General features: G+C 46.1%; 1 protein-coding gene across 1 annotated transcript in view; it reads left to right on the top strand.

The window, feature by feature from the left end:
- Window positions 1-17,973, top strand: part of CDK5RAP3 (CDK5 regulatory subunit associated protein 3) — a 62,720-nt gene that overhangs the window by 10,468 nt on the left and 34,279 nt on the right. Inside the window, exons 5-10 of the mRNA XM_086924287.1 lie at window positions 3,612-3,660; window positions 3,935-4,113; window positions 5,358-5,494; window positions 9,805-9,949; window positions 13,143-13,271; window positions 16,119-16,197. Coding sequence (XP_086780413.1) covers window positions 3,612-3,660; window positions 3,935-4,113; window positions 5,358-5,494; window positions 9,805-9,949; window positions 13,143-13,271; window positions 16,119-16,197 — 718 coding nt within the window. The remainder of the gene's footprint in view (window positions 1-3,611; window positions 3,661-3,934; window positions 4,114-5,357; window positions 5,495-9,804; window positions 9,950-13,142; window positions 13,272-16,118; window positions 16,198-17,973) is intronic.

Here is a 17,973-nt window from a genome sequence, read left to right as displayed (position 1 = left end):
TTCCACTAACATGTAGTTTTACCCATAAAACTTTATAAAGCATATCAATGTTTGAAAATTGGGTTTCAGCAAAAATATTTAAATTTGCACATCACCAAGTAAAGTGTTCTGATTTGTTTGGATCCTATAGAAATCTTTGTTTTGTTCACAACAGAATTACATAAATGTGTCTTCATAACTAGTAAAATATATTTAAAATGTTTAAACAGTTCACTTACTAGCTATTTCAATGTTGTGTTAGAAAAAAGCCTGACATCTTACAGCCTTTCATTTCACATGCTTTGCACAGCACGATTGTCACACAGTTTAATTTACAAAAGCCTCTAACTTTAGTCATAGTAAGAAAAGTAAATGTAGGAAGACGAGCTTACTTTTGACCTCCGTCTCTGAAAGACGAGAAAATTTGGCAAGTTATCAAGATTTAAAGGCATCTTTATTGCTCATTCACTTTGTGAGCAAGCAGAACACCTTTTGTCAGCTCGCCAGAACAGGCGAGTAGGTCCTAAAAATAGCTTGTCCTGATTAAATTTGGCTTGCCATAGCCAGTTGGCAAGTGCATTTTTTGAGCTCTGATTGTATTGTTTTACAACCTTGATATAATGTTCACTACCCCTGTGTGAGGTGCTGAAGCTCTTGCCTACATGAGTAGCCTGCTACAGCATGTAGGGGGTGTGGTTGGAAGAGCGTTGTCTTTGTTTTGATGCTATATAGGAAGTGTTTGTATTTCATTCACAGTAACCACCAAGGTGCAGTTATTGTGTTACAGGATGCAGCGCTTATCAGTGTGATGGATGCAGAAGTGTGAAGCAGTTTATGGTTTTCAGTATGCTGGCAGCTTTGAACAGCTCAGCAGGAACCTTTTTGGTATTTCTTATGATCATAGTCCACTTAGTTGGCTAATGCACTGGATTGTCCATTCTTAGATATTTTGTTTAAAGTTTATGGTCCTAAGCAGACATAGTTTGGAGGAAGACATAGTAGAAAGATCTTCTGGGATGGAGTTTAGTAATGTCATCCCATCTGATTGTTGTTGTGAGATGTCAAGAAGCATCGTAGTATGTCGCTTGTTGGGATCTCCATTGTTGGACTAAGTTAAAGACACATTGGCCAGCGGCATTTAGTAGATCTCTTCAGTTATTCCATGTCTGTTCAGTTGGTAATGGGTGTTTTTTTTATGCGAAATTGGTACAGTACTGAGTGGTTGACATGATCCTTAGCAGATTTGTCTTATGAGACGGTATACTATCAAGCAGTGGAAGGACATTTTTATGCAGTCTATAGGAACTTCAATCTGCTGCCTGGCCTCTGAGAGTTATTGTATTAGTGTGGGCTAGGAGGATTACATACTATTGTAATTGCATTGATATGGTGCTTTTGATCCCTTATGAGGCTTTGAAGCACTTTATGACGGGCAGTATACTGATCTGGAACCCAAGGTTATTTTTTTCCAGTGGTCATTGGAGTTAGTCGTGTGCTCTTAAGAAAACCAGTGCACATTTGCACCAGTTTCTATATGGTATGTTACATTTATAAAAGTTAGGTGTAATCTTTAGTGTGAAGACGTATGTCAATTAATGTAAAATATTTGGCGGTATTAACAGATGCGCTACAGGAGATTAGTTATTTAGTTATTGTTAGGTTGCAGGGATATGACCTCAAAGGAGAGATTTGAGATGAGGTTTGATCAATTTGCAGAAATACGGTAATCGGGATTACAGTGAAAATGCATGTGACTTGGAGTAGGCTGTGCTCATAGGAGACATGCATAGGATAGAAAGGAAAGGGAAGTTAATTTGAAAGAAAGTAAGAGAGGCAACATTAGGAATTTTTAAGTCCGTCAGGAATTAGGAGAGAATGGACATGAGGGCGTAATGGATCAGTCATTGGACCAACAATATCTGGGTAAAATGTTGTTAAAACAAGAATTTTATTTTTTTTAAACAGAAGAAATGGTGATGGCCAGTAGCAAATTATCCACATTAATCAGGGTTGGTCTTTGTAAAATTGTGAGCGTAAGTATGCTATAAAGAAAATAAGACAGTGCCAGAGTCTAGGTGATGCTGTGCAGGCTACTTTAAATTTGCCAGCTAAGCCAATAGAGAGTTAACGGGAGCAGCAATCAGACTCTAGAAGCACTTCAAAGAATTTTTTTATTTAAAAAAAATGTTAATTGGTATTTACAAGTTACATACAATAAAAATACATACGAACAACATATCGTAGATGGTCATGTAGGGCAGCAGTGGTTCATTTATCGGTCTTTTGTTTGTTCGCCCCAGATAGACTGGCCCACGTATAACATACGTCACACATAGTCTGTTGCAATTGGCGCATGTTTGGTTAGTACATAGAACATAAATGTGAGTGGCAGTTGTTTTTGCGACAGATCCCTGGATCAATATCTGAGGTTGAGTTGAGCTGGATTGGTCGTTGGCTATGGGGGTTTGTAGGTGTTTAGGAATTTGTCTAGTTTTGACTACATCCCTCTATTGGAGTGCCTCCAGGGTGTGTGTCTGAGTGCGGTGTTATCGGCTCCTCTAAGGAAGGTCACCCAGTTCAGCCACCCCTTGAATGTGGCTTTGGAGGTGTCCTTCCATTTGGTTAGTATACTGTTTTGACTGCTGATGTGAGGAGGAAGTCGAGGAGGATCTTTCCTCTTGAGTGGTGATGTCTGATGTAATGTGTGCTGTGACAGTTGTGGCAAATGTTTGTTTTAAACTGCAACCTAAAGTTCTGTTTGTGAAGTCAAGCACCTTCTTCCAGAAGTTTTTGACCTTAGTGCAGCGATAGATGAGGTGCTCTAGGTCCCCCCTTTCTGTGCCGCAGTTCCAGCAGGTATCGTTATCCCTTAGGCCTATTGAAGCGAGGCGGGCTGGTGACAAGTGTGCTTGGTGGAGTATCCAGAATTTAGTCTGTGCCAGCACTGGGGATATCATGTTTTTCGATGGGGACGCCCAGAGGGTTTGTATTTCCTGTTCTGTGAGTTTGGATCCTATTTGGGTTTCCCGGTAGTCGGTGCTTTTAGCATTAAGTTTGGTAGAGACAGGTAGGAGAAGTTTGTATAGGAGCGAGACTTGGCGCCCTGTCTTATTTATGATTTCATTAACTGAAAGATTGATGGTTTCTGTTTGTGGAGTTTTGACATTGTTAAGGCTGTTTTGATTGCCAGGAAGTTGTATAGTTCTATGTCCGGGAGGTCATGTCTTGTTTTCAAACTGTTAAAAGTGTGTGGATTCCCTTCTGCTTCCAGATGAGCTGGGTACAGGATTCCTAGCTTCCTCCATGACTCTATGTCAAGTGGTTTTCCTCTGTATTTAATCTTGGGGTTTGACCAGAGTGTTTCCCATTGCGAGTTCTTGATAATAACATATTGATGTGTGAACAAGAGCTGATCAAAATCCATTCATAATGGATAGTCCAATATCGGAAATGGTCAAATATCAAGGGGTGAAAATGAAAAAAAGGTGGCTACCTGGCTGTTCACACCTGCTCTGAGCACCGCTCAGTGACCTTTGACTGTCTCATACATTGTTTCTTTGGATCATCAGTTTGTTGTTTGTGTGGTTCACAAATCTTCTCACCCATCTTGATCTCTGGTTGCTTCCCCCCAGGACTGGCAGGAAATTGTGTCCTTGTATGATCACGAGAACACCTACCTTGGTAAGTCAGCATCCTTTGACATGTCTGAGCTCTGATTTCCACTTGCCTGTGCCCTGCAGCGGATTCAGAGATGGAGGGGGAGAGGATGTGTATGTACGTGCCACCCATTTATTATTACCCTCTGTGTGCTAGTATCCTCTCTGGACTGCGCTTTTGTGCTGGGTATGTATTTCTGATCCCTTAGATTAATCTGTTGTCTTCTGTTTTTTCTTCCTCCCCTCCCCCCCCGCTTGGCCTTCCATTTATGCCACCCTTCTCGACCTTACATCACCAGCGGAGGTGGCAAGCCTGCTAGTGCGCAATGTGAGTTATGAGATCCCATCACTGAAGAAGCAGATTGGGAAGTGCCAGCAGCTGCAGCAGGAGTACAGCAGAAGGGAGGAGGAGCACCTGCTGGGGGCTGCTGACATGAAGGAGCGCTTCTACACCTCCTGCAAGCAGTACGGCATCACTGTGAGCATTGTTTGCCCTCCCACTGCACGTGCTGCCAGGCCTCCATCATTCCTGTCAGCAATATAGTCCTTCCCTCACTACCCCCAGACTCCTTCCCCATCACTGTATGCAGGATACCCCTGTCACAGATCTTGATGGTCCTTGAGGGTGTTTTGCCATCACTGTATGCAGTATACCCCTGACCCAGACCTAGATGGTCCTTGAGGGTGTTCCACCATCACTGTATGCAGTATACCCCTGTACCAGACCTTGATGGTCCTTTATGGTCCTTCACCATTACTGTAGGCAGTCCATCGCTCTCTCAACCCCAGTGACATTTTTCCATCACTGTAAGCAGTATACCCTGTCCCAGACCTTGAGACCTTTCACCTTCACTGTATGCAGTATACCCTTGTACCAAACCCTGAGAGCCTTCACCTTTAGGGGCCTTTCACTATCTGTTGGAGCATTATACTCTCACGCTTCGACCTCAGGGGTTCTTCCCCATCACCATGAGCAATATATCCCTAATTTGCACCATCACTGTAGGCAGCATACCCCTCTCCAAATCCTAAGGACCCTTCACCATCACTGAAGGCAATATACACGTTCCCTAAATCCCTGTGGGTCATTTGGCATCACTGTGAGGATTATACTTCTGTTGTTAAACCCCGGTGTTCTTCTCCATCTCTAGTGGACTTTGACGATCACTGTAGGAAAAATACCCTTCATCATCTCTGTAGGTCATATATCTATCCTCCAGCCCAGGGGCCCTTCACCATCACTGTAAGTAAACTACAACTCGGTGGCCCCTCACAAACTCTCAGGGCAATTTACCTTCTTTTATGAGGGATATGTATCTCCCCCAGCTCTATGGGCTCTCCAAACCAGCAGGCCTTTCACCATCTCTGTTAGTACATCTAACAGGTTGCATGTCCATCTTTTGATGCACCACTCTTCACCTTTCCGGGATACTGACATCCTATTTAACCCGGTGTGAATCCACCATTACTGAGAGACCTGTTCCCGCAGTGTTCCTACCTCAACACTGTTGTAGCTGAAGTCAGCTATATCTTCGGTCAAAAGTGTGATTCTTGCCTCCTCTCCAATGGGTGTGGCTATCACTCAGACAACCTCTTTGCCTTTAGAACTATGCAGCTTCCTTTCATTGAGACATTTGAATGTGCAACATTAAACCATGTGCATTTTCTTGCCTCAAAGCTCCTGATGGGTTTAGGGTTGACAGACTGTTTCTTTCTGTCCAGGGAAATGACATGCGCAGGGAGCTCCAGTCCCTGGTCAGTGACCTCCCGACTCACCTGAAGGAGATTGGAGATTCCGCCAGTGTGCTCTCCGGTGCCATCGATTTGTATCAGGCATGCGTGCAATTCATATGTGACAGGTAAGGCTTCTACTCAGGTGGATGCTGGGATGTGGAAGTGGTGTATCTGCGTGGCACTGCAATTGTACCTCTAATTCAATGTTTGTACAGTGGCACTCTGTTCCTCACTGTAATGCAGTGCTGGGCTACATCTGTGTTGGGACAGTGTCACCCTGTATTTCAGTGTTACAAAAGTGTTGGTTTTTATCTTAGTGTTAGTGTAGTGCAGTCTCCTGTACCCTACTAGTGATGCAATCCATGTCTATTCTACTTGTTAATACAATCCTATTGTGTATGTCTTGGATAGTGCAGTGTAATTCTTTGTGGCTATAACAGTGTAGTGCTCAACTAAAACCAGTGCAGTGCTGTCCTGTAACTCAGAGGCAGTGCAGTGTTGGCCTGTAATGATGTTAATGCATTGCTGATATGCTCCCTCAAGTGGAAAAAGCAGAAGCGTAAAAACGTTGATGACCCCAAGAAGACGAGGCTTCAGTGAGACACTTTCGACACATGAGGACAATTGGAAGCTTGGGAGGTAAATTGTGTCGAGAAGCCTGGAACCAGGTTGTACCTGAATGACTTTTGCAGGGTATGGAGAACACATCCTTTAAAAGTATGCATTCTCTGTTATAATACGTTTCTTTGGTTGGGCCATATTTGGGTTTGTAACTACAACTTCCTTTGGGACCATGACAAGGTCACCTGGTATGGAAAGCCTTTCATTGCAAAAAGACTGTTCACCACCAATGGGAAAGGTTGTGGGCATATTATAGGATGCAGCGCCGGGGCTTTCCTGATCCCCTGTCCAGACAGGGCACTAAAGATGCCAAAGCCGCTGACTCTGATATTCTAGTAGAATAGAGACCCATGGGGAATGGAGTCCCAAATATTTCACACACACCATACACCAAAGATCTTCCCTCTGCAGTTTGACCTCAAATGGAGCCTCTGCTCCAGGGCAAGGCACGGCCCGAGAGCACCATAGTTTGACCCCAAGAATCACATGTGAGAAGGACTAAGCAGTTGGTGCCACCCCCTGTTCCAGAAGCCACTCAAAGCCAAAAAAGAAGACTTTCGGCATCAGAGACTCCACAAGCTCCAGACGTTGAGCCTCAGAGAGCCCAGCTGAGCCTGTCTTGGAACTCATATCAAGACCAAAGTTGACTTTAAAGACTGTCTCTAACTTGACTCTTTAAAGACTGCCTCTAACTTGACTCTTAGCGACCCACTCAATGCTGAAGACAAAGAAAACCCGTCTGATCGGCAGATGAAAATTTACATAATCCAGTCTCCAAATCCTCGAATGGCCTTCATGTTGTGACTATAAGAAAATGCCTCTTTCTTTGCATGACCACCCCAAAAGTTATGAACTGATTCTGCTGGTTTTTCGACTCAGAGTGCACTGAGAACGGCTAACCAGACCTCCGTGCCTATTCTCTGATCCTTGCATATGAATGGTTAATTGGATCATACACAATTGGTAAAAGTTAACATATAAGTCCCTAATATATGGTTACAGGGGTACCCATTGCCTGTAAATTAAAATGTCCCCCAGAGACTGAAGTACTTATTGTGCCAGCCTGAGTGTGACAAAGTAAAACGTGTCTCCCAGCTTGCCACGGCAGCCTGGAAGAGCAGCTTAAAGTTGCTAACTCAACTTTTTGCATTTAAACCAATCACAAAGCCCAAACCTCCCTTTTTTAATATGTATGTCACCCCTACAGCAGGCCTAGGGAGTCCTAAGTCAGGGTGCTGTTAAATATTAAGTGGGACATGTTTGTTTATGTGTCGTAACCGTAAAAGCCCCAAATTGTTGTTTTTACTGTGGGCCAGCTAATAACCCCGTTAGTGAGTACAAGTTTATAGCTCTGTTGTACTAACTTCTGGAAGGCACTACTAAAGTTGGTACTTCTAGGTATCATATTATTCGAGGCATTAAACCTGACTTAATGCCGAAGTTAAATTTAATTTAACTTTGAAGTATATGCAACTTTTAGAAAGTTGCCATTTTGTTGCCCATGTTTTCCAGTGGCAATTTGGAGATGCTGGCCACTAGACAGCCTTCTGCCCTCCTGGGTAGAATTTGAACAACTCCCAGGAGCGGTAACAATAGAGGCCTGCCTTCGGAAGAGGTGTGACCTCTCCCTGGCAGGAAGCCACCAGGGGTGTGAGCCCAAAAGGCGAGCTTCAAAGGGGAAGCCGCCTTTGTAGGACAAATGGTGAATGCCCAGGAGAGGGGCTGCTCTTTTGTTAAGGTAGATGGGCTAGTGTTAGACAGAGAGGTGAGACCAGTAGCCAAACCAGTTTTTCACTTGGGTTTGTAGCCCTCGGGTAGCAATACTGCTAGAATGAGCAGATTAGCAATATTTTGCTGCTCTGAATATTGTATTTACCCTGTTACTCCTGAGTGTAGTCACTTCCTTCTATCCCAATTTCTCTTTATTGTCGATTTCAAACTTGTATGCAAAGTTTTATCCCTGTAAAGCGCTCTGATACCCTAACGGGTCACGTTTGCGCCTTTGACACAGTGCCACACTCCCAACTACTGGCACATCTCGAACATTGGTGTTTTTGGACTAGGGTAGAATTGACTTAAATCATTCCTAGAAGATAGAGCACAGCAAGTGTGGCTACCTCCGACTTCTTTGGCCCCTAAAAAGGTGACTACTGGAGTACCGCAGGGTTCTACCATGAGCCCTCTTCTCTTTAACATATATGTACCCCCTTGATCTGTCTCGTGGAGGAGCTTTGTGCTAAGATCATTGCTTACGCGGACGATACCCAGCTCCTCTTTACTTGGAGGGAAAATGACATATCTCTGGCCCGGGCCAAAGCCTGTCTTAAAGCCGTCTTTAAATGGCTCTCATCTGCTCAGCTTAAGTGTAACAAGGACAAATCGGAGGTTCTTCTGTATGGGTCTTTTCCTCCGCAGTTTAGGGAGTCACTTTGACCGGCAGTCTATCCTCTACCTAATTCTGCGGGTCAACCAGTCAAAAACCTGGGGCTCTGGTTTAACGAAGATCTCCGGTTCTCCACATAGATAAAGAAAGTAGCAGGACAGTGCTTTGATAAATTGAAATCTCTTAGGAAGTTTTTACCCTTGTTATCCAGGGCAGCCAAGGAAATGGTTACCTGCGCCCTGATTCTCACACGCATTGATTATGCTAACGCACTGTACATTAGCTTACCAGGGTACCAGTTAAAGAAACTGCAGGTAATACAAAATGATGTGGCCAGGGCTTTGCTTAACATACCGGAAAGATCAAGCATAAAACAACATTTGCATGATTTGCACTGGCTCCCCATGGCTCAACGAGTCAAATTCAAAGCCCTTACTCTGGCCCATGCAGCCCTCCACGGACATGGGCCAGAGTACAGGGCACAGTGAGTTCTCTCACCCACACAATATAATACACCACTTTCCGCATACTAACCAACTTTCTAACAAGTAGAGCCATCACCCATAAAGAGGAGGTAATTTCAGAAGTGCTTAGGGATTACCACTTACCACAAAAAGAGGACAACTGACCCACTCCACCACCCACTGTTTTATTCACATGCTCATCATCACCCATAGTGTGATCCACTGCCCACGGATGACTTCGATGACCTTTGGCATGATTGTAATGTGAACTCTAAAGACAACCTCTCTTTGGGTCAAATCCTTCCGCCCCAAAGGACAAATCCATCTATCATGGGGTCATACTATGCACAGTGGATCTCCACAAAGTCGAACCCCAGATGGAGGAAGGTGATTTCATTATCGCGGCAATCTCTAAAGTGAAGAGATGTGTATCCTGCTGATGTGTAAAAGCATGCTCAGATCCAACCACCCTGTCAAAACACCCACACTGAGGGGGGAGAAAAAAATGTAAGCTGGCACTGCAAGCTCCCATTTTCATTCATGAGCACATTGCACTGGAGTTCACGTGGCACGTTAAAGGGCAAAAGGCATCTATCTATGCAGGGTATGCAGGATACCCCCGCCACCTGATAAAGAGATTAAAAGGATTGATGCTGCGATCAAGACGGTAGCAGTAGGAGCTTCATCAAACTTTACTTTGCCCCAATTCTGAAAGTATTAACCCGTTAGCGGTGGAGAATCTAACTACCAACACCTAGCACCATAACGGGGCCTTCAATTTTATTAGTGGGAGAGTTTAAAAAAAAATCACTTCTCACACAACAGGAGACTGAGGTACACCCCTAAAATGAGGGTGAATCAAAACCCGTGTGTGTGCGTGTAGAAGCTTTTGGATGTACTCCTGCTATGAATTTTGTTTTCCCTTGCATCCTCCTTCCTTTAATATGCTTTCACCCATCTCTCACAGCTCCTCAGAAGAAGTGGTTCCATTGCTGAGGTTTGTCAAAGAACAGGGTGACGCCACGGTGTACGAGTGGCGAACCGGGACACCACCCACCACCATTGAACCAACAACCACAGTGGAGGTTGCAGAGCCAGTTGAAGAGGGAGCGGTAAACCTCTAATTGTTGAAGTGTTGGAGAGAGGGGTGTGGGGTGTCAGTGGCATGATGGAGGGTAGGATAGGTAGGGTTAGTCACAACACTTCATCTTCAGTCCGACTATACTCCCTCAAAGCTGGTGGACAAGGGCAGAGTCAGTTACTCACCCAGCCGTATTGGCAAACCTATAATGATGTAAAAGGGACGGCAAGTGCCATTGTCACCCAAACAGCGGAGGATTCTCAAACAAGTGCAGTGATATACATATCTAAAGACCAACCGGGCCTCTCTTGTCAACGAGGCAAGTTCAGTGGATTCTGGAGCTAACCCCACAACACACAACCTACCAAACTGAAATTGGTGGTCACATGAACACCAGAAGTCTGAGCTATCTCTAAGCAACCACACAAATGCTTTGAGTAAAAGGTGTGATCAGAGAAAGGTCTGTATGTAAATATAAGGTCCTCTGTGTGTGGAAGCAACAGTGTAATCTGTTTTTTAAGCATACCGAGCTGAGATAATAACTATGAATGATATGAAAAGAGACTGAACACCAGAGTAAAAACAATAATCAGATAAAGCATGACAGACATCGAGAGTAGAAATGCTGAAATGTGAACCTAAAGACTGAGCCATAAAACAAGCAAGAGAAGGCTGCTGGCACAGGAGACTTACAGATGGACTCAGGTTCTCTAAAACAGGTATGCCAACTTAGATTGAAGGGAAGGGGTCACTTGCATACAAGACCTGACCACTAATCCAGGAGCAGGTGCCCACTCAGTTCTACTTGAAAGCTTCACACTACCCAGGAAAACCATGAACAAAACCAGAGTAAAGGGAGGAAGTTCTAATATAAGCCCCAGGGAAAGTAGATTAAGGGCAGTAAAGGGAGATGGAAGCAGTCAAAGTCTTGCTGATCAATGGAAAGGCCAAAGATGATGCAAGAGGCTGGGAAAGAAGCCAATGGACAAAAACAGGGAAAAAGGCAACCAGCAGATAAGCGGGAAATTGTGGAAGCAGCCAGAGCAGCCTGGATTCTATAGGAAGGAAGGGTTTCGATGAGTGGAGACAATGCTGAAGGTTGGAGTATAAATAGGGTTTCCGGTTTTATGGTAATTGTTTTTTTGAACTTTCCGTCTGTATTTATCAATATTTATTTTTTGCTAATTTTATATGTATTTATCCATATTTATTTTGGGTTTTTTGGAGAAATGTAGCTGAAATTAGTATATTTCCACATTTATTTAACTGATAAATATGCAGTCATGCTTGAAATCCTGGCAGGTTTCATGCTGTGAAAATTTGCAGAAGATAAATCAATGAACTTATTTGAAAATATGCCAATTTCAGTATCAACCTCTTGCTTATCTACTGCTGTTAAATCTTCTTTACTAAAATTCCTTTCTCATTTAACCCCCTTACCTATCAATCTACACAGCTATTGACCTGGCAGTCATGTCAGACAGTATTTAGGTTTACTCAAAAAGCAACCCAATTTCCGTTTTTATCCACGTTTAAAAATAAATATAGACAAGAAAATAAATGTTTTCTGTCTGTATATATCTGTAAAAATCAGTAAAAACGGAAAACAGGTAGCCTTAAGTATAAAAAAAGGCACTCCCAGTGTAGGTAAATGAACTACTGCTGTAGGTAACAAGCAGATTAAGTACGTCTTTCCAGCTCTAATAGACTCAGAAAGTGTCTGGAGGAAACCTAGGGCAGGTCATAACAATCAGAGTCTTTTATAGTATTTGCTACCCTTGGTGCAAATGAGCTTGTACATCCTGCCTCTCACGTCAGGGCACGTGCGCGCACAAACGCACACAACCAAATGCAGATCAGCAAGTTAAATAACATAAACATTGCACCTTTAACCAGGGCATTTAGAAAAAATATATTCTGCAAATGTCATGTGACTTAATAGCTCTTAAGTAAGCATATCTCCGCAGATACCCCTTTCTATGCTTGCCTCGCAGTGATGAAACTTAATGAATGAACCGATTGTATAAAGCAACTATGTACTCTTTCATGCTACCATTGATATTTTAAACTAGTGCAATAATCAGCATGGTGTCAGGTGAACATAGAAAAAGTAATGTGACTCGTGTTTATTTTTGCAGGAAAGCACCCTTCTTGATTGCTTGCGCGCTATATGAAAGCAAAGATTATAGTAAATAATATTACATATATTGATAAGAAAATTATTCCTTTTTACCTATTGTAAATCACACACATCTCTTTACATGTAAGGGAATGATGAGCTTAAATTCACTCAAATGAAAACATTTTGAAACAAACAGCACAGTACCTTGGTTGGCACATTTAAAAAGTGCATTTAAGAAGTGGATACCCTGCCAATAAAGAAACCGATTGTGTGAAATATTTCTTTGAATGAAAGGGCTTTGCTGCCTCTCTCCTGCCACCCTGGTCAGTTGTCTGGGTGTGTCACGTTATGGAGTCTGCCCTGATAAAATGAAGGTTCAAACAACAGCTCTTGTTTTACTGAAAAAAAGCAGACCTCCTAATCAAATGCAATGAGAAACAAGCATTAGAAATGCAATAGGTCTTGCATGCTTTTGAGTTAGAGCTATTAGCATAGCTTAACAGCTACCGGACAGAAATTGCCACTTTGCAGGTGTCAAACAGAGCATTGCTCCGTGAAACGATGTTGATAGCCTGTAAAATAAAAAAGATCAGGCTGACCAGGAGGAACTGTTGACGCATCGGAATGACCAACCCAAGGAAACAATGAAATCGCCTGGGCGTGACCCAAGCATGCAAAGGTGGGAGAACCAGACACAATGCACCAATAAAAACCCTGTATTTCTACATTGCACAACAGAAAACAAATGGCAATTCATGGACATGCCAAAAGCTGATAGAGGAGATAACAACTGGTCTTGCAGATACCGTATGCGCACTGCCTAGGCTCGACCTAAAAAGGAAAACCAGAAACACAGATAGAATGATTTGGTTTCAAGTACTGACAGGCTATCATGTTAATAAAGATTGCGATGTGCTAGAAGTTTCAGACTAGTCTTCATGCTGCAGGCACTTTCTTGGAAGGCGTCCTTGAAATTCAGCCCCAAGGCAAGATAGCAGAATGCTGACATGCAGATAGTCAGAGGTAACACAACGCACATCCACATCTGCTGCTAGGTTCTATATTTCTGCATTACTTGACCACACCACTTGTGTCTTTGCAGATTGACTGGGGCGATTTCAGCACTGAGTCTGTACCTGATCCAGAAGTCATCGATTACGGCATCTCTGTCAGCGAGGAGGTCCAGAAAGATGACATTGACTGGGGTATCTCCCTGGAGCAGGACCCAGAGGTAAGTGTGAGGGACCGGCTAGTCAAATGGTGGTGTTGCTTTTCAGGGGTGGGAGTAATCCCTCGGGGAGCAGGTGTGGGTGCTTTTTCCCAGGAAGCCACCTGTAGGCAATATTGGCAAAGGCTAGCTGTGTTTTTGGTACTCCAGTAGTGCGTATGTTTAGTGCTTATTTCCAGAGTTGGGGGAATGCGGACAGAGGGTGTGTGGCCTATCTCACTAAAGATCGGGTTAACGGATACACCTTATTACTGGGTGTGCTCCCCCAGATGGGGTTTGTTAGTGCTGTTTGTGTAGGTGCCTCAGCACCGTTGTCCTACCACAGGTCTGCAGCTGAGGGAGTAGTGCAGAGGCCTGCAGCTGAGGGGTAGCGCAGAGGCCTGCAGCTGAGGGGTAGCGCAGAGGCCTGCAGCTGAGGGGTAGCGCAGAGGCCTGCAGCTGAGGGGTAGTGCAGAGGCCTGCAGCTGAGGGGGAGCCCAGAGGCCTGCAGCTGAGGGGGAGCCCAGAGGCCTGCAGCTGAGGGGGAACGCAGAGGCCTGCAGCTGAGGCGGAGCGCAGAGGCCTGCAGCTGAGGGGGAGCGCAGAGGCCTGCAGCTGAGGGGGAGCGCAGAGGCCTGCAGCTGAGGGGGAGCGCAGAGGCCTGCAGCTGAGGGGGAGGGCAGAGGCCTGCAGCTGAGGGGGAGCGCAGAGGCCTGCAGCTGAGGGGGAGCGCAGAGGCCTGCACCTGAGGGGGAGCGCAGAGGCCTGCAGCTGAGGGGGAGCGCAGAGGCCTGCAGCTGAGGGGGAGCGCAGAGGCCTGCAGCTGAGGGGGAGCGCAGAGGCCTGCAGCTGAGGGGGAGCGCAGAGGCCTGCAGCTGAGGGGCGGCGCAGAGGCCTGCAGCTGAGGGGCGGCGCAGAGGCCTGCAGCTGAGGGGCGGCGCAGAGGCCTGCAGCTGAGGGGCGGCGCAGAGGCCTGCAGCTGAGGAGCGGCGCAGAGGCCTGCAGCTGAGGGGCGGCGCAGAGGCCTGCAGCTGAGGGGCGGCGCAGAGGCCTGCAGCTGAGGGGCGGCGCAGAGGTCTGCAGCTGAGGGGCGGCGCAGAGGTCTGCAGCTGAGGGGCGGCGCAGAGGTCTGCCGCTGAGGGGCGGCGCAGAGGTCTGCAGCTGAGGGGCGGCGCAGAGGTCTGCAGCTGAGGGGCGGCGCAGAGGTCTGCAGCTGAGGGGCGGCGCAGAGGTCTGCAGCTGAGGGGCGGCGCAGAGGTCTGCAGCTGAGGGGCGGCGCAGAGGTCTGCAGCTGAGGGGCGGCGCAGAGGTCTGCAGCTGAGGGGCGGCGCAGAGGTCTGCACTTGAGGGGCGGCGCAGAGGTCTGCAGCTGAGCGGGAGCACAGAGGTCTGCAGCTGAGGGGGAGCTCAGAGGTCTGCAGCTGAGGGGAGCGCAGAAGTCTGCAGCTGAGGGGGAACGCAGAGGCCTGCAGCTGAGGGGAGCGCAGAGTGCAGCTGCGGGGGAAGCGCAGATGTCTGCAGCTGAGGAGGAGCACAGAGGTCTGCAGCTGAGGGGGAGTCTGCAGCTGAGGGGGAGCGCAGAGGTCAGCAGCTGAGGGGGAGCGCAGAGGTCAGCAGCTGAGGGGGGGTCTGCAGCTGAGGGGGAGCGCAGAGGTCTGCAGCTGAGGCGGAGCGCAGAGGTCTGCAGCTGAGGGGGAGCGCAGAGTTCTGCAGCTGAGGGGGAGCGCAGAGGTCTGCAGCTGAGGGGGAGCGCGAAGGTCTGCAGCTGAGGGGGAGCGCGAAGGTCTGCAGCTGAGGGGGAGAGCAGAGGTCTGCAGCTGAGGGGGAGCGCAGAGGTCTGCAGCTGAGGGGGAGCGCAGCGGTCTGCAGCTGAGGGGGAGCGCAGCGGTCTGCAGCTGAGGGGGAGGGCAGCGGTCTGCAGCTGAGGGGGAGCGCAGCGGTCTGCAGCTGAGTGGGAGCGCAGAGGTCTGCAGCTGAGTGGGAGCGCAGAGGCCTGCAGCTGAGGGCACAATTGTCTAGAGGTGATTAGTGAGTCTAGGTCTCCAGCTCAGGGCGCAGTAACCTAGAGATGGTAGTAGGATCCTGTCTCCAGCTGGAGGTGCAGCGGTCAAGAGTAGTAGCTGAGGGCACGGCCGCATAGAAATGATTAATGGGAAAAGGTTTCCGGCTAAGGATGATGTGGTTTAGTAGGCCTAGATCTCCATACGAGTGCATGAATGTCTAGAGGTGATTAGTGGGACCAAGTCCCCAACTGATGGACAGCTGCTTAGAGGTGAGTAGTGTGTCCAGGTCTTCAGCTGAGGCCCCAACCTCCTAGTGGGGATTAGTGGACCCAGGTGTCCTGCCACCTAGAGAGGACTAGTGAGCTGAGGTTGCAGGTCCTAGGGTGTGATTAGTAGGCTCAGGTCTCCAGCTGAGGGCGCGGCTATTTGGAGGTGGTGAAGGATCCTAGGTCTCCAACTTAGGTCGCCGCTGCCTAGTGGGGAATACTGGACCTTTGTGTCTCCAGCTGCGGGTGCGGCCACTTAGGGGTTATTAGTGGACCCAGGTCTCCAGCCGAGGATGCAGCTTTCTATACGTGATTAGTGTGTCCATGTCTTCAGCTGAGAACACAGCTACCTAAGGGCCCAGGTCTCCAGCTCTGGACACAAGCCCCTAACAGTGGCTAGTGGCCCCAGTTCTCCACCCTAGGACGCAGCTACCTAAAGATGATAAGGGAGCCCAGGTCTATAACTGAGGGCGCGACTGCCTAAAGGTGGTTCGTGCGCCTGAGCCTCCAGCTGAGGGTTCGGTTACTTGGAGGTTATTGTTTGGACCAGGCTGTCCATTGTTGTGTTCTGACCCTCATGACTCTTATTTGTCTCTTTCCAGGACACTGGAGCCATAGATTGGAACATCACAGAGGATGGTGCCCCCGAGCTGATAACAGTACTGGAATCTGGGACTCCTGGTGAGTGGCGTCTGGCGAAGAGCAACACACATTTGTCTAGAGCAGGGTTCTTCAATGTCAGTCCTGGAGGGCCTGATCCATGCCACATATTTATGATAACTACATTCATCTAAATGTGGATATGCTAAAAATCTTGCATGGATCCGGACCTCCAGGACCGACATTGGAGCACACTGGTCTAGAGGCTAAATAAAGTAGAGGCTGTGACGTTCTGAACATCTGCCATATGACACAGTGAGATACTATTGTGCTGTACAGTGGCAAGCCTTGGACATATGTGCGTTTGCAGCGGCCACCCCTGGCTTGCTGCCCATGGTGCTGCTTTTGTGACCTCAGATGTGGCAAAAGCAGTACCAAGAACAGAAGGTAAACCATGTTCTGGTGAGCACTGTTTATTTGCTGCAACTTCCACTGGGTGATTACACATTCAATTTTTTCAATCAGTACATTTTGTAGTGCAGTCTTTAGAATACAAGATAATATTAAACAATATAGAAAACACACATTGTTAAACTTGTTGCCAAGTTCCATCATTGTGAATACATGAAAAATTGTGTTTGAACATAATAATCACCTCTGTGCTCCACAAATGTAATCTTTCCTTACAAGCGATCATAAGCAATACAATTTTCAGCAATGAGTAGTAAATCAAGCCAATAACATAGTTCATAAGCAATATGTAGTCCATATGAATTAATACCGGTGGGCATGACCTCTAATGTTTTTAAAATCTCATTTTGGTGTTTCTCCATGAGATTTAGCAGTATATTTTCAATTTGAGATATACTCCAGGCTTCAGTGACCAAGGTCTTGTGGCATAACTCACTGGAATTCAGTGCCAAAGGTCATAGGACGTTACTTCCTGCGATGCTATCAAGGTCAAATGGTAGGGGATGTCTTCTCCACCAACCCTGTCATTTTGGTGAATCAATGTCCATGCTTGTACATAAGTACGGTTACATAAAACCCTGCCAGTGTGCATGTACACTTTCAGAAGCCCCATATCCTCTACTCTCGCATTACATACTAGCTTGTACTGTGCCCCTCCCGCTGGCATGACCTGTCATAACAGCAACCAAACAATGCACACCTGACTACGCGGAGATAGACCAAGAATTAAATTCACTGCTAAAATTCTGGTGAGTGAAGTCACTTGGTTTAGTATGTGGTCAAATGTACGGTGTGTGAGGGTATTAAATTAGTTTGCCAGTCCTACCCTGATTAATGTAGCTAATATCCAGTAATAACATGAAGATGAACAAGCAAATAACCAGTCCATATATTTGAGTGTGTCGCATGAACCGTGTTGCTTATGTGTTTGGGAAGAATGCTAAGCTAGACTTTTTTTTTACTGTAATATGTGAATAAAGAGTTGAGGGCGGAACAGATGAGTTACAAAAAGTAAAAAGGGTATAAGAAGTATAAAAATGGTGACTGGCAGAAGGTGATGCTTGAAGATTTAGAGCAGGTTACAGATCTCCATATATTAAAAAGAAAAAACAAGCATTGGAAATGCAATAGGTCTCGCATTAGAAAAGTTGGAGCTAATTGTTTTGTAAATGTAATAATTTTTTCACTTATGTTGACGTTTTGAAAGTAGTTAATTTTTTGTTTTTGGTTTTTATAATCACAATGGCTTATAAATGTTAAAAGTAAATAATACTTACCTAATAGTTGTTGTAATTTATAATGGCACTAGATTAAACGTTTGTAATTTAATTTTGTGAATATTATGTTTTGAGTGAAAGTGAAGAGCCAATGGGAGAGAGGCTGTGG

The sequence above is a fragment of the Lissotriton vulgaris genome, chromosome 5 (genome assembly GCF_964263255.1).
Source record: "Lissotriton vulgaris chromosome 5, aLisVul1.2, whole genome shotgun sequence".
NCBI classification, from domain to species: Eukaryota; Metazoa; Chordata; class Amphibia; order Caudata; family Salamandridae; genus Lissotriton; species Lissotriton vulgaris.
Note: the sequence above shows the minus strand (reverse complement) of the source record. Positions and strands in the feature narration are given on the sequence as shown.